Source organism: Nematolebias whitei, chromosome 10 (assembly GCF_014905685.2).
Source record: "Nematolebias whitei isolate Nwh7 chromosome 10, NemWhi1, whole genome shotgun sequence".
Classification (NCBI taxonomy): Eukaryota; Metazoa; Chordata; class Actinopteri; order Cyprinodontiformes; family Rivulidae; genus Nematolebias; species Nematolebias whitei.
Window position 1 is genome coordinate 12,765,354 of NC_056507.1, and position 15,464 is coordinate 12,780,817.

General features: G+C 38.2%; 2 protein-coding genes across 2 annotated transcripts; both read right to left on the reverse strand.

The window, feature by feature from the left end:
* Nucleotides 1-9,046: 9,046 nt before the first annotated feature.
* Nucleotides 9,047-9,509, reverse strand: LOC119415502 (phosphatidylinositol N-acetylglucosaminyltransferase subunit Y-like). Its single transcript, XM_037682648.1, has one exon. The coding sequence runs from the start codon at nt 9,493-9,495 to the stop codon at nt 9,283-9,285; it is 213 nt and encodes a 70-aa protein (XP_037538576.1). The 5' UTR covers nt 9,496-9,509; the 3' UTR covers nt 9,047-9,282.
* A 96-nt stretch (nt 9,510-9,605) lies between these two features.
* LOC119415501 (protein preY, mitochondrial-like) lies at nt 9,606-11,336 on the reverse strand. The gene is made up of 2 exons (XM_037682647.1): nt 11,097-11,336; nt 9,606-9,753 (listed from the first exon to the last, which is right to left on the reverse strand). Exons 1-2 carry the CDS (start codon nt 11,285-11,287, stop codon nt 9,612-9,614), a joined length of 333 nt encoding a protein of 110 aa, XP_037538575.1. The 5' UTR covers nt 11,288-11,336; the 3' UTR covers nt 9,606-9,611.
* Between the last annotated feature and the right edge of the window lie 4,128 nt (nt 11,337-15,464).

Below are 15,464 nucleotides of genomic sequence, written 5' to 3' on the forward strand. Positions count from 1 at the left end.
TGGTGAGTCTTTTCCACAACATACACATTGTACAATGTGTTTGCTGAAACTTTTAGCACAAACTACAGGTATCAACAGTCTGTCCGTTAGCAAATTATCCTACAGCAAATGCTATGCATTTATTTTTCACTTTATGGTTTAAAAGTAAAAAAAAAAAAGAGCTTATAATATTTGTGTAATATGTTCTATTTAGTTAAGGTTATTTATAATCTTAATTTTTCTAAAAATGGACGCAAAACTTAACGACTTTGCTGTTTCGTAAACCTGCTGAAATGCCACTTGTTTTCCTGATGATAGTTCAAAAATATAAAACTCATCATGCTGACCTTTTGTGTCCTTTTTTTTTTTTTTTTTTTTTTGAAGAAGATGACTGAAGAGTTGCATCATTCTCTTGAATGAACAGTCAGATGTTGTGTTGGTGCTCTTGTTTTGGTAACGCGCCGTCTCTAACAAATGGAAAACAGCCTTAGAGTCTGTCAGTTTGCAGTAAATACATTCCACAGTTTTAGAGTCAAAGACTACACCCAACTCAGGTATCACCTGCTGCATGATGTTCCTTCGGGGGTAACGTATGTTTTCTTCAAGGAGCTTTTAGACCACCAAATCTGTCAAGGTCAGGGGGCAGGTGGGAGCACTGAAGCCTTTGAGGTGGTGAAGGAAAGAGACAGATGAAGATGGAGCAAATCTGCAAGTCATATTGTGTAACTCGACTCGGCAGCCATGAGTGTGGACCACAGACTGAACACTAAAACTGACACCAACCTAATGTGCCCGATCGATCCGACTTTCCACCACAGCCAGGCCCAATCAGTCTGAGTGCTGACGAAGAGTCAGACGCTCAAAATCTGTCCTGGGTTCAGCTGTGAAAAGAGGTCACTGTGGATCTATGGGCACATTTCTTCACCTTTCCTGCATCGGAAAGAGCCATCATAATGCGAGTCAGCAAAAAGGAGGAAATTACGTTTTAAAGCAGGGATTCTCAAACTTTTGAGCTTTTTTACAAACAGAACAAAAAATGTAGCGTCTCAAGACCCCAACTGTTAAATACGTGCAGCATCGCTTGAAGGAATGCATGTTGCCAGCTTAAATTTTTAGCTTTACTTGACTGATTTATGGCCATGTTTGGGTTGGCTGTGGCGGCCATCTTGAATTTGGTTTTATCCGTACATCCAATGATTACTCTTAGAAAGTTTAATGAAAATGCGCTCAGTAATTTAGGAGATATCTTGATAACTAACACACACAAATAAAAACATTATCACCCTCCATTTATTAAACAGTCTTGTCAATCATTAATGCTATGTTTTACTCTTTTGTTACTACTGTTTTGCACTTATTGTAACAGCTGTGCTATAATTTTTTAACTACTTTCTAAAAATATTCTTTAGATCACCCACGAATGTCTCACAACTTTGTGAACCACTGTTTTAGCGAATAAATGTAAATATACCCTGACAAATTTAAAGGCAAATAAACATGATTTAAATGTATTTTTTCAGTGTCAGCCAGTGTAAAAGGCATATTTCACATGATAAGCTGTATTTAAATAAAAGAGTAGCTAGACCCATTAATCTGCAAATCTTACATATTGTTGCACCTTGAAATGTAATTAACCAAGTTTAAATAGTTAAAATAACTTAGTTAAACATGTCTAACAAGGTTGAGCTAGGTCCTCTGGATGGATTCTTCTTTGCTGAAACATTTAGTCTTTTTTTGGATGAAAGACAAAACATTTCAACAAAGAGGACTCTGTCCACATACATAACTCAACCTTGTTAGATTTATCTTCCAGGATTATTGAACGTGCATCGGGACATTTAAATTATTTGGTTAAACTAAGAAATTAAAGGAACTTATCAAGACAAATCTACTTCTTTAAATTGGTCAGAGATTTAATTTATATTAATTAATTCCTAATTATTAAGCTGTAAGGAAAAAAAAAAAAAAGGTCTAGTAAGACTTTAGAAAAACAGGTTGCGCTGTTATTGAAAATATTTTCAGCCCACTCTCACCTCAAGGCTGTCTCGGCTGAGAAAAAACCCCAGTTTTAACAAATGTTCAGAAAAAGAATGAGTCATAAGAATGGGAATGCTCGTTTAAAGGAATCAATGCAGAGGTGGAAAGTTTCTGAAATTATTACTGAACTGCAATGTTGACCAAAAACAAAGGGAAGTGATATATACTTGATTTTTTTATTTTATTTTAATTTGAAATGTCTGACTTAGTGACAGAACAAAGTATTTTCTTAAGTCTTGGTACATGTTTCACTTGAAGCCAGTTAAAGCTTTGATGATTATTTTATAATAGATTTGCAGCAAATTTGGCGACATCTAGTGGTGAGAATCTTTATTACCACATAACCGTTTGATCCATTTCAGAGCAATAAAAATAATAATTTTTGTTTTATTATCATGCATTTTTTTAGCTTCTGTTCTGTTACTTTTAGCTTTTCATTCACTATCTTTAGTTTTTAGTCACCAATCTGCTACTTTAACATCCTTCTGATATAGTTACTTTAGCTTCTTGTAGTTTCATCCTTTTATTTTACTACTTTTAGCAACTATTTTAATGCTTCTAGCTAATTTTGCAACTTTAACTTTTAAGTACACTTTTAAAACTTCTATCTAGTCTTCTGATGGTTTTTAGTTAAGCTTTTGTTAATTTTAATACTGTTTTAATAGGTTTATTTTAAAATAACTTTAGCTTTTAGCTTGTCTTTACTTTCAATCCTAGCTCTTTATGCATTTAGCTTGCTTTTTGCTACTTTTACTATTTAGCTACTCTTTTAAATTGAGCTAGCTTTTTGGTACTTTTAGACAGCCTTTTGTTATTTCAGCTTTTGGCTGGTCTTACTATTAACTTTTAGCAACCGTTTTGCAACTTTCAACTAGCTTTTAGTTAGCTAGTTTTTTTACATTTAGCTTTTTTCTACTTTTAGCTTTAAGCAACCATTTTGCAAATTTTAGCTGGTGTTATTCACTAGCAAATGTATTCAGCACTCGGAATTTGCCGCGAATTATTGTAGAAAAAGCATTTTCTCTCGTTTTAATGTGAAACGTGACGTCTCAGATTCTCCGAAATCCGCCTTCACCTGAGGTCTTTGAAGGCAACATGACCCTGTCGGCAGGAACCCTTTGATGTTAAATAAACCCGCCGGTTGGAGTTAAATTACGGAAGTTATCGCGTTAAAAACTCATTTAAGCCTTCGTACAGAAGTCTGACCCTCGACCTGGATTATTAACAAAGGTAAATTAAACTTTAAACTATGAAATTAAATATATTTTTGGTCAGGAGGTCGCTATAACTTTTAACATTTATCTGTTTTTCTTTCACATACAATTCTGGAACTTGCTCCGGTTTTTTTTTTTTTTTTTTTCTTATAAAACATAAACTAAACATTTATTTTAAAAGCGTGACAAAAAGTTTTAAGGTTAAATTGACTTATTTACCCTCCACTGTCTATGCGGTGGTTTTTGTGTCGCAAACTTATTTTAAACGTTTAAAACTGATGCAAACTAAGACAATGATCCATCATTTATACCACACAACTCTGAATGTTTATATGTTCATATCCGTCCATCCATCCATCCATCCATGCATCCATCCATCCATCTATCCATGCATCCATGCATCCATGCATCCATCCATCCATCCATGCATCCATGCATGCATCCATCCATGCATGCATCCATCCATCCATCTATCCATCCATCCATCCATCTATGCATCCATGCATCCATCCATCCATCCATCCATCCATGCATCCATCCATGCATCCATCCATTTGCATTATCTTTTACGACTTCTTCCTTTTCGGATCATGGGGGTCACTGGTGTCCATATCCAGCAGTCATTGTGTGAGAGATGGGGGACAGCCTGGACAAGTCTCCATCACAGGGACACATAGAGACAAACAACCATTCACTCTCTCATTCGCACCTAGGGACAATTTAGAGTTACCAATCACCCTAACATGCATGTTTTTGGTCTGTGGGAGGAAACCGGAGTACCCGGAGAAAACCCACACATGCACGGAGAGAACATGCAATTCTCCCAGAAAGACCCCCCAGCCAAGATTCGATCCAGCAACCTTCTCGCTGAGAGGAAACCAACTGAACCCCGTTACAAAATAGATTATTTGCTGAAATATGTAAATTATTAGGGATTTTTTAAAAACATATTGTGTCTAAAAGATCAACATACACCTCTTGAGATCCTTTTTTCAGTTCTTTTTTTTTTTTTTTTTTACATCATTTGTTTGTTTGTTTAGATTTTGCTCATGAGCGACTTCGAGGAAGCAGATTTCTACGTGGAGTCCTGGACTCTTTCTCCAAAAAGAAAAAGTGTTTCCAAGAAAAACGATCAAAAACGTAAAACCTGCAGCCCCCAGAAAACACAGGCAAGCACCCAGAAGGTAAAGAAAAACTCAAAATGTAAAGAAGCTATGCTGGAATGGAAGAAAGAAGAAAGAAAGAAAGAAAAGAAGAAGAAAAAAAAAGAAAAGAAGAAAGTGAAAAAGAAAAACAAACCGGCTGTGGAATTAAATGACCTTAATTGTACACAGGGCGGCAGTGCACAAGCAACATTCCTGCAAAAGTTTGGAGCGTTAAATCAAAAGCAACACGAGAAGCTAAACCAGGATCATCTCTCCAACGACTCTGTGAAGGAAGCAAAGAGGAAAAAGCACGTGGCGTTTGATTTATTACCTTCCTTCATACGCGTGAAACGTCCACAATTTGCCTCGTCATCACCCAAAGAAGCAGAAGTTGTCAGAGAAGGTGAGAGCTGTTCACAGGTCATGTTGACGGGACAAACTCAGAATCAACCACAGGATGATTGTCAGTGCGCCAGCGATGACATAAACAGTCAGGATCTGTTCATCACCCAGAAGATATTCAGAGAATCACCCTCCAGCAGCGAGATCAGCGACAGAGCTTCGTCTCCACCATTCAGGCAGCGAGACGAGAGCCAGGAGATGAAGCTGTGTCAAACAAAAGCACACCAATGTCCGCGAGACTCCCATCAGCCTGCACAAGAACGGAAAGGACGGGAAAACGAGGAGAAGGAAGAAAGTTTTGAGCTACGTCAGTGGGAAAAAATGTCCTTTCAGACACAGGTGTTCAAAGCAAATTTACACAAACAGGACAAAAAGTCAGTGCAAGTCAGGCCCAAAGTGGTTAACGCTTTCTTGGATGAACCATTTGTTATAAACCCCACCCCAGATGCTGCTTCGTGCCTTCAACGCGTCAACGAGACGCCTCTGCTTCTTCCACGTACAGCCAATATTTCGACGCAGACAGAAAACTTCTTCACCACCGAGCTCTCCTTCTACCTCGACTTCTGTCAGAAGCGCAGAGCGTCCGTGCACGTTGAGGACCTGAAAGCCCTGGATCTGAGCCTGCCGCAGAGGGCGAGAAAAGATTTCAGTTTGTCAGCGAAGATGTCTGTAACTGGCAATGAACCTGACCCGGATCAAACGTTGCCACAAGGAGAAATGAACAGTGATGGAGGTGAAAGTATGTCCGCTTCTCTGCAAGCGAAACGTGTGGAAGAAAAGATGGCTCTTTGTTGCGTCGAATCGACTCCCAGCCCTCAGTCTGAAGCTGATTTCAAGTCTGCCGACATGACAACCTCCAGCGAGGACGACCACTTCTGCCGCTCCAGCATGCGAGATCTGCTCAAGGTAAAACACAAACCCACTTTTAGCAGTTATATCAAATATATCATCATCATCCTGCCTCTAGAACAGGGCAGTCTAACTCAGTTACAAAAGGGAGCCAAAATTAAAAACTTGGTCCAAGCCAAGGGCCAACCTGTCAATGCATTAACTCCAGTCAGATAGCCGGTGTGTTCTCTTGATTGCAGGTTCATCAACAAGAGTTTGATTGGTCCCATTTGATGTTCTCTGTTGCTCTTTCCACATTAAAATGAAAGATTACTGAACAATCTTAGGAATGCATGATATTGGATCTTTGACCGATATCCGATATGTTAAAAAAACTTATATGACTAATAACTGATACCAATACCGATATTTCCCCCCTAGACCTACCTACAGAGGCTACACATCTTTCTCTGCTGTGGAATTAAAATATTACATTATCCTGCATGGTCTATGTCAATTTGGCCTGCTACCAAATGCAGATGACAAAAAATGGGCTGGAAATGACATAATACTTCAATTTGGATTATGTTTAATGTCAAATTTATTCATGACATTTACTCTCTCTAACACAATGACATATATATATATATATATATATATATATATATATAAACAGCACCTTTTATATTGGTAAGTTATTTTGATGGAATGGTCCATGTCTGATATTTAACTTTATCGCTAATATCGGCTAATACTGATACCATGACAATAATTTTGTGCATCCTTAAAAAATCCCACCTTTTTTCTGGCTTCAAAGTTAAACTGTCCTGAGAGGTCTGCACTAAATGAAGTATTTAGTAGTTTTGTAAGCTAAGTGAGAAACGATAAATAATATTTTACATTTAAAGTATCTAGAGGGTCAGATATGATGTTAACGAGGGCCAGATTTGGCCCATGGGCCTTGACTTTGACACGTGCTCTAGAACATCTTTGTATACTTCATACTGCACTTGATCACCATAAAACTTTGTTTTACCGTTTTCTTTTGTAGACCTGCCATTCTTACTGCATTGTAAAACAATCTATAAAACAAATTTAAAGCCTTTAAAACACAATTTATCATTAGTTTAGATGAATATCGTTATCCGAGCTCCTTATAAACATAAAGTTTTATGAAAATTATGCTTAAAGTAGCAAATATACATGATGAAATGCATATATATTAGCGTCAGCAAATCCAATAAAAATACTTAGTTTAATCAGTTTCCCGTGTGTGTGTATGTATGTATGTGTGCATAATTGCAAATGTATGTTTGCCACTGTTATACTAAAAGTCTGTAAATGAAGTGCTGGAAATGTAACATGAAAGCCATCCTTAGGGTTGTTTGGCTCAGTCTTGGTTAATAATAAAAAAACTAATATTATTAAAACTATTATGTTACTACTAATGTTTCTTTTAAAATTAATAAAACAGTAAAGGCATTCTACATGGGCTTGTAAAAGTCTTCATCCCTCTTGATAACGTTTCGATTTATAGCCTTACATCTGAAATGTTCTGTTTGATTTAAAGCAACTATGCCTCTAAATACTCCAGATTTAATTACATTTAAAAGGGTAAAACACTTTCTTTATCTTCAGAAGATCCATAATAATAAAAATAATAAACCACACATGTGAGCAAATAATCAAAACCTGTCAAATGATATACACTTGTTGTAACAGTTCCCAGAATCAACACCAGTGCAACAATTTGAAGTTATAAGGGCTTACGCTAAGCAAGAGACAGCATCAAGACCAGGGACTTATTCAAACAAGTCAGAGTCAAAGCTGTGGAGAAGAACAGATCAAAGTTGGGTTACGAAAAATATCCCAGAACCCTGAACATCCCACAGAGCTCCTCCATTAAGTCCATTATTAGAAAATAAAACGACGATGCCAACCTTCTAAAAGAAATATTCAGAGATAACCCTGATGGAGCTGTAGCCCTTCTGCAGAGCCAGGAGGATCTCCACTGGACCACTAGAAGCTGCAAAGAGCTGGATGGAGGAACGGCAGGAAAAAGATAGATTAAATAAAAATTGGACCGCTCAAACATGCAGAAGAAGGTGCTGTGGTCAGATGAGACCAAGCATCAAAGACAACACCAAATCTGAGGCAAATCACACCATTCCCACATTGAAGCATGGTGGTGGCAGCACCATGCTGTGGGGATGCTGCCTATCAGCATGGACTGGGAAACTGGTCAGCGTTAAAGGAAAGATAAGAGATAAATTTAGGGATATAATGAAGATATTAGACTGGGATGGAGATCCTCCTTCCAGCAGAACAATGACCCTAAACACACAAATGAACTGTTTAGGGAGAACCAGGTGAATATCCTGACCCAGTCCAACTAAGAATCTGTGGTTTAAAAATTGTTGGACACACTCAGCAGCCATGCCACCTGAAGGAACTGCAGTTTGGTCATGAAGAACAAGCTACCTCTACAGTGGTTAGCTCCTGGAGACGAACCCGAAGAGACTTGATGCTGCTACAAAGTGGTTTTAGAGGTTGAATACATATCAATGTACCATCGTTACGTTTTATATTTATTTCAAACTGTTTTTATCCCATTTAACATGAATAATCTAGTGGGTTTTTTTTGTCAAATGCTTATAAACAAAATAAAAATCTATTTAAATTTTAGGTTTACTAAGAAGGATGAATAATTTAGTACCTCACTGTACCGTACATTCATCATCAGAATTCCCTGAGAGTACGTAGTCACTGATGGAGAACAAATGTCATTTGTTTGGGTTTTAGGTGAGAGCGGTCCAGCTGAGGCTCAACAAGCCTTTCTTTTTCAAGACGAAAGGAGACGACAGACTCTCACCTCGACCGGAGTCTCCGCTGATGAAACTTTCTCAAGGCAGAGACATAAAACGTAAAAAGCGCCACTGAGGAGTGCAGGCAAGAATGTGAGTAAATGATAGCCGTCTCACTTAATTGGCCAGATGTTTTTTAACACATCTGGAACATGTTCAATGTTCTTGTAGTTTGTGTTAGAGCCGATTGTCTACACGAGTTAAGGTTGTAAACATTTTAGAAGATGGAGCCCAGTAGTCCCTTGTTGCATGCACGGAAAAGATTTTAAGATTAAACTGTTGTTTTCATGACCTTTGACGTATATAAATGTTTATCAGAGTTCATCTATTAAAATATTTTTTTATTTCATATTAACAGATTGCAGTTTATATCGTTGATCTGTATAAAATTTGTCTTTTGTGGATTAAAAGTACATTTTGAACATGAAATGGAGGTTCAGTTTGTTTACAATTCACGACAACAGTGAGAAATTCCTCAAGAGATGTTCAATATTGATGTTTATTTTCCAAAGAAGCACAGCTGTAAATTTCTACATACAGTTATTCATTTTACAACAGAAGTCTGTTTTGTAGCTGCTAAAACATTGAAATTGTGACGCAGATTTACAATTGCTATGGAAAACTTGTAACCTGCAGTTATAAACAGCCAAACGATCCTGACAGAGTGAGAAAATTCAACGTGTTTTAAGAAAATAAGGGTCACGTTTTTAATTTAACATCGTCTTTGGGTCTTAAACTGTCTATAAATACGTAATTAAGGATCAAAAAACGCAAACTGCATTAGAAAACGTTATTACTGTTAGAGCGAAACGCCTAGTTGTGTCTGAAGAGTTTGATCCCCATCCAGCTCCAGAGATGGAAGAAGACGTAGACGGGGAGGGTGAGCGGCAGCAGCAGGCTGTAGAAACACACACTGCTGCTGCTCGTGCAGCCCTGAGGGAAGTTTTCATCCACGGTGGCTGAGTAGATCAAACCAATGAGAGACACAATGGGGACCAGTCCCACCATCATGGCCAGGGACAACATTCCGACAGATTTGCTCTAAAATAACTTTTTGCTGATATAATTGAGACTCAGCTTAGCTTCTTAACTTTTAAGTGTTCAGTCTTGTTTTCTTGCGGCAGAAAGTTTTGGAGTTCCTGTTACTGCGCAGGTGTGTTTGGAGCGTCTGCGTCCTTCTTTATGAGTCTGGCGTCCTGGGGGATCATGTTAGGAATGCCATCAACGATGGGATAAGCGATGCCGAGCTCCTCGTTGATCAGCTCATTGGTGTTAGCATCATACCTGAGGAAAAGATGAAACATATAATCTTTGAGCTGGAATACATATTTTACAGTTTGATGATGTAGCAACTAAAAGCTCTAATCTAATATTTTCCTTCACATCATGAATGTATCAGCTGCTACTCCGTAATCAACGCGTATCCTTCTGTACATGACACTGGCTACATCATATTTCAATTATTCTTTGCAATTTACTGATCAATTAAACAATATTGCTATTCTAAAGTTTTTATATATCCAGCTACAATTTGAAACGGTGAATCAGTTAATACTAATTAACTTGCTAAACACTTATGTACTTAAAAAAACAGATAATGGAGGAAAAGTCTAGTAAATTTCCTGTAAACCATCAGTTGTCATGTTTTTTTCTAAACTGTTATTAAGAACTTTAAACATTTTTGCTACGTAAAAGAAAAGCTTTAAATCCACACACGACAATGTCAAAATAGTAAATATCTGTGTGAAAACTAATTTTTATGTAAACCACGGTTTCATCGCATAGACAAATCAATTAGTAAAGTGCTGAATTGGTTTAATCTGTACTTTTAATTGTTGTACAGCAAATAGAGCAACAATTTAAAGAATTACAGTAGAACACAAATATTGATTAGTGAGTCTTGTTTTGTTTATAAAACTTGTAAAAAATACCATCTCAATACTTTTCATATGTTTTAACCTGACATGCATTGTGAAGTTATTGACAACTATAAATGATTAACTTTTGGAGTCAGTCTCATTCCAGACAGCCACCCCAGCCAAGTGATCTTAAAAACAAAAATTATTTGAACTTAACCCAATGTACAGATGCTGAGCAAAAATATGGTGTGGCATTTGCTGAGCATTAACCCAAACACATACTTTGAGCACTACACATTGCAATAAAAACATAAAACAGTGGCAATAGTTGGTGTCAACCCTGTTAGGAAAATATCTCATAAAACAATGGACAGACTAAAGACACACTCAGTATGTCAATGGATCATTGAATGTACATCAATATCTTAATAATGTTTGTAGTCATCCCAACTATAGCTAATTAATATTTTTTAAACAGAAAATGGTTTTGACTTAGTTAATTTTGCAGAAATTTGGGTAAATTTAGTGTGGAAGTAGCTGATAGTCATTCACGTGACAAACTTTGAGCGCTTGCACATCTCGCGAGACCTCCCGAGTGGTAACGTCCCTTCATCGGTTTTCTATTAAACTGAATTAATAATTTTCAACTCAAAGTTTCCTGATTAAAACTACTGAAGCAGAAACATTAAAGTTAATTTAAACTATCGTGTTTTCAGTTGGGATATTTTAGCTTTTAAAAACAGCTCTTAAGCACAACTATTGTTTGACCTGAGTGGCTTCTTGGACAGCGGGCACACCAGGAAGTCCAGCAGGGAGGAATCAAAAGGCGGATGCGCTTCGTCCTTCGCCTCCGTGAAGCTCCTCAGCGGTGTCAAAGTCTTTACAAACTCCGTGTGTCTCACATGACGGTGAACACGAACCGTTTCTGTCGCCAATCTGCTCAAAACATTCTTAAACATGACCTTAACTAGTCCACCCTAATTCCGACAAGAAAAAAAAAAACAGTTCCGGTGTAACCGAAAAACATGTCCGGTGTCTGTAAAAAGTTCCGCGAACCGCCCTTTTAAAAAATAATTAATTATTTGTTTGTTTTTGGAGCGCCATGTTTCGAATAATTAATTGTTAATATTTTAAATGATTATGTGACATTTTAATTTAATTATTTATATAACCGTACATGTAAGATGTTAAATGTATCTGTGACAGTCATTTGTGTGATTTGAAGACATGTTCTTTCGGCAGTTTTCACATTTGTCCACACGGTGGCAGTGTTTCACCTCTAAACTCCTTAAAGCAATTTATTTTGCATTGGACTAGAGGTGGATGACAGATTACAGTTAAGAGAAGACTTTACGTTACATAAATGGAATAGTTTTTGAAAAATACATTATATGACACACTGCCCCAGTTAATAAATCTGATCTGATATCTCTGCCACTTTATGCATCCTACTTTCTGGGAATAAATATAATGACCTGGTCTGTTGTGTGTGATGAAAGGAACCGGAGTACAAACCCAGTTTGTGGACCTTACAACAGTTGCTATTTGTATTGTAGTTTTATTGAAGCTCCACAGAAGTTGTGAACATGATTTCCCAGCAGGTTCTAACTATACAATAATAAATATGTCAGAGACTTTGCTGCCAGCGAAGGCTGAATGTATTTTCCAATCCATATGGCTGAAGATATTGCTCTGAGACCTTCCTGGCAGGAACCCAACTTGTTTTAAAACTGCTTCTAGCTGTAATATATCCCACCACTCGGTACATGACAGATCTGCTAATACAGTCTTTTTTCTTTTCCCCACTGCCATGGCTTGAATACAGAAGTGTACCTCAACAGCGAGGCAACATTTTCACAGGCCTGTTTACTTTGAGAGATATCCATCAACCCTGACATATTCCAAGGAACACTGTGGCTAGAAATAGAAAGCATTCGATTTGTAGCTCATGAAAAAAAAGTTGTAAGATATCACGATTTGTTATGTTTCAGAGTCTTAAGTTCATTATTTGATATATTTAGTGGGCTATTTGGTTATGACTAAAAGATGTGATGACTGTTCACAATTTATTTGATTTAATCAAGTATCTAAAATATGAACTCAGCTAATAATACAAAAAATATAACATATTTTTTATGCCATATAAAATAAATACAATTTCAATATTTAAACTGAAATGCCAATGACTCAATCAGTTTGACAAAAGTTTACCTCACATTTGGTGTATTAGCAGCTGAGACTGATCAACACAGACAGTGAGCAATAACTCAGCTTGTTGTAAAATCTTTGGCATTAACTGCTGAAGTTAACTCTGTCTGTTAGTAAAATATCTCATGAAACACTGGATGGATTTTAGTGAAACTTTCAGATGCACATCTACAACTAGGAGTCAACTCAAATCAAGATGGCTGCCACAGCTAATCTACCTTTCCCAACACAAAATCGTTGCTCAAAATTCCCTATGTTGAGGTAAAGTTAAGAGTGGTAGTAGCTGAGAGTCAACACTGAACACTTTTTCTGGGAAGTGACTGTGACGGCCATTTTGAATCAGAACTATTGGAGGAAATGCATTCCTGCAGAATGATAGGCCAGTAATGTATTTTTTCAATTGGTACCAAAAAAAAAAAAAAAATCTGTCATTTTTTTTAAGATGATTTCCCTCAAGAGGCTCATGCAAAATAATGAAAAATAAACTTTTTTTTATATTTACATTTTCTTTTATTTCTTCTAGGGAGCAATTTTGAAATCTGGGCTCATTTCCTCAAAAACTGAGCAAAGTGAAACACCTCCATCCAAACAATTATGATTAATAAGTTCTAGTTTTGTGTATTTTGTGTTGTTTTCTGAACTGTTTTTTTGTATTCCAATTGTGTTGTGACCCTTGGGCCACAGTCACACGCCGCCCGGGTGTTGGACTCGACAGGGGATGCAGGAAATTGCTGCTCTGGCCTGATGGGACGACCTCAGTGTCTCATGGCACCGAACAGCAACTCTGCTCCCGGTCCTCGATCTCTGCGTCCTCACAAGAACAACTCTGGATCCCAAAGAGGCTTCCCTCCTCCAGGGTGACAGAGCGGTCTCCTCACCAACACGCTCAGGCTTGGCTGTGAAAATGTCGAGTCTCTGCCAGGGGTTTTAAATCACTAATAACTTCTCTGATTTCTTGCTTGAAGAAGGACTTCTCAAAATCTCTCAGCCGTCAGCAGTACAATTTTCTTTTTGAGCCAGACAATTTCAGATCACATCTTTACGGCTGCATGCACGCCACCCTACATCCAGATTGTCCATGTGCTAAATGTTTCTTCCACGTTCTGCGTTTCTGATGTGGTCTCCTCTGTACTTTGGATTTCTTCACGAGAGAAGCAGGTCTTTGGAAAGCAGCGCAGGTGTCCTAAACTCAGACTTCTCACAGCCTGCAGCTCGTCTTCATCAAGCCCACTTCTCTGTTGCACCGTCTGACAGAGCTTTCATCAACCCCACACCTCTGCTGACCTTTTCAGAACCACTCACACGTGCACTTAACGTCGCAGGGATGACTTTCTATTCTTTCAGCTTGAATATTGAAGCGCTGTGACAGACTCGGCAGAGGTGGCGTTTCTTTGCTGTCACAGCAAACAGAGAAAATCCTGCGTGTTTCATGGTGACAGAGTGAACGGGTCAAGGCTGCGCACCTTTGCACAAGCTTTCCCTGCAAATGGAACACATCAACTCATTAGTTTAATTGTCCCTGACCCAGATACTGGGTGGATGGTGGCGCCAAATTAGCTCCCTCAACAGTTTCCACCAAGGTAATAAGTAAAGCTTTTATTTTCACATTTATTATCTCATTTGCATAAGAGTCCTTTTAATACCTGCCTGTGAATACAGTTCACTTGTTTTTCACACCATCATGTGAATCCACTGTAATTACACTTGTAGATGTATTTATTTATACTCTTTCAATAAAGGAAATAAAAATGGTCACTGAAACAATGAGAAACTGAAAGGCGATTAAAACAAAATATATATTAAAAAAAGAAAATCTGTTATTTCTTTTGAATTTTGGTTCATTAAAAGCAAACGAATGAAACCGGAACCTGTTCTACAAAAGGAGAACATGAGAGTTCATGTAATTTCGTCCAGTTTCTAATCTTTTTTTCTTGCTCAGCAGCAGTTCTATCCAAAAAAGCAGATTAGGCCTTTCATTTTTGTGCTGAAATTCTGCTGATGTTTGCTGATAATCAGATCTCCAAGGACTTTTCTTTTCTCCCCTGGACTCTCTTTCTGCTCCTCATTTCCTTCTGTAAGTCCTCCCTCCCCACCTTCATGCCTCTTTTCTTCCTCGCCCCCATCTTACAGTCAGCACATTCCTCTGCCAACAGAGACTAAAAGCCAGGCTCCTGCTAATACACCTGATTGATGGAACGGCACAGATCCATTGAAGCGTTGGCCTTCAATTAGGCCTCCGTGGTCACCTGGCAACGCTGTTAACGAAGTGTACCCTTCAATTAAGTCTTGCCAGTTACTCAGCAGAAGCCCGAGCCAATGAGGCATGAGCAAAGGTAGATGCTGCATCGTTAACGCTCCCCTCAAGGCCTCACGCTGCTGCTTTAATCACTCAGCCGCCCTTTACCCAACGTGCCTGCGCTTAATACGGCGCATGCTCGTGGCTCATTGAAGGTGCCGGGGTTACAATACCTTTGATATAAGGAGAGGCTCTGAAACTTGTTTATGAGGTGTTCACAGTAACTCCTTCAAAAAATAAAAAAAAGGCTTGGTGTTTTATGATGTCAGCCAAGGAGATGCTTTATGGCTTATAGAGTCAGCTGAGCGTCACTGTAATTCTTTTAGAAGGTGGTAAAGGATGGCTTCCTGTCTAACATCAGATGCATCCTCTCCATAATGGCATTTATTACAAAAGAGGGGAGGGAATTAAAGAGAAGGCGTGAAGACAAGAGCAGGGAGGAAAATGATGGAGTGAAGGCAAAAATGAGGGAGGATGGAGAAAAAGAGTGAGCCCAGCCAGTTTTTTTTTTTTTTCTTTCCAGCTACCTAACGAGAGAGATGGATGCTGCCTGGAGGTGATAATAAGAATGTCCTCTGAGGCTGAAGAGGACTTCTGCCCCCAGTACCTCTGCACTACAGAGGGCAAACGGC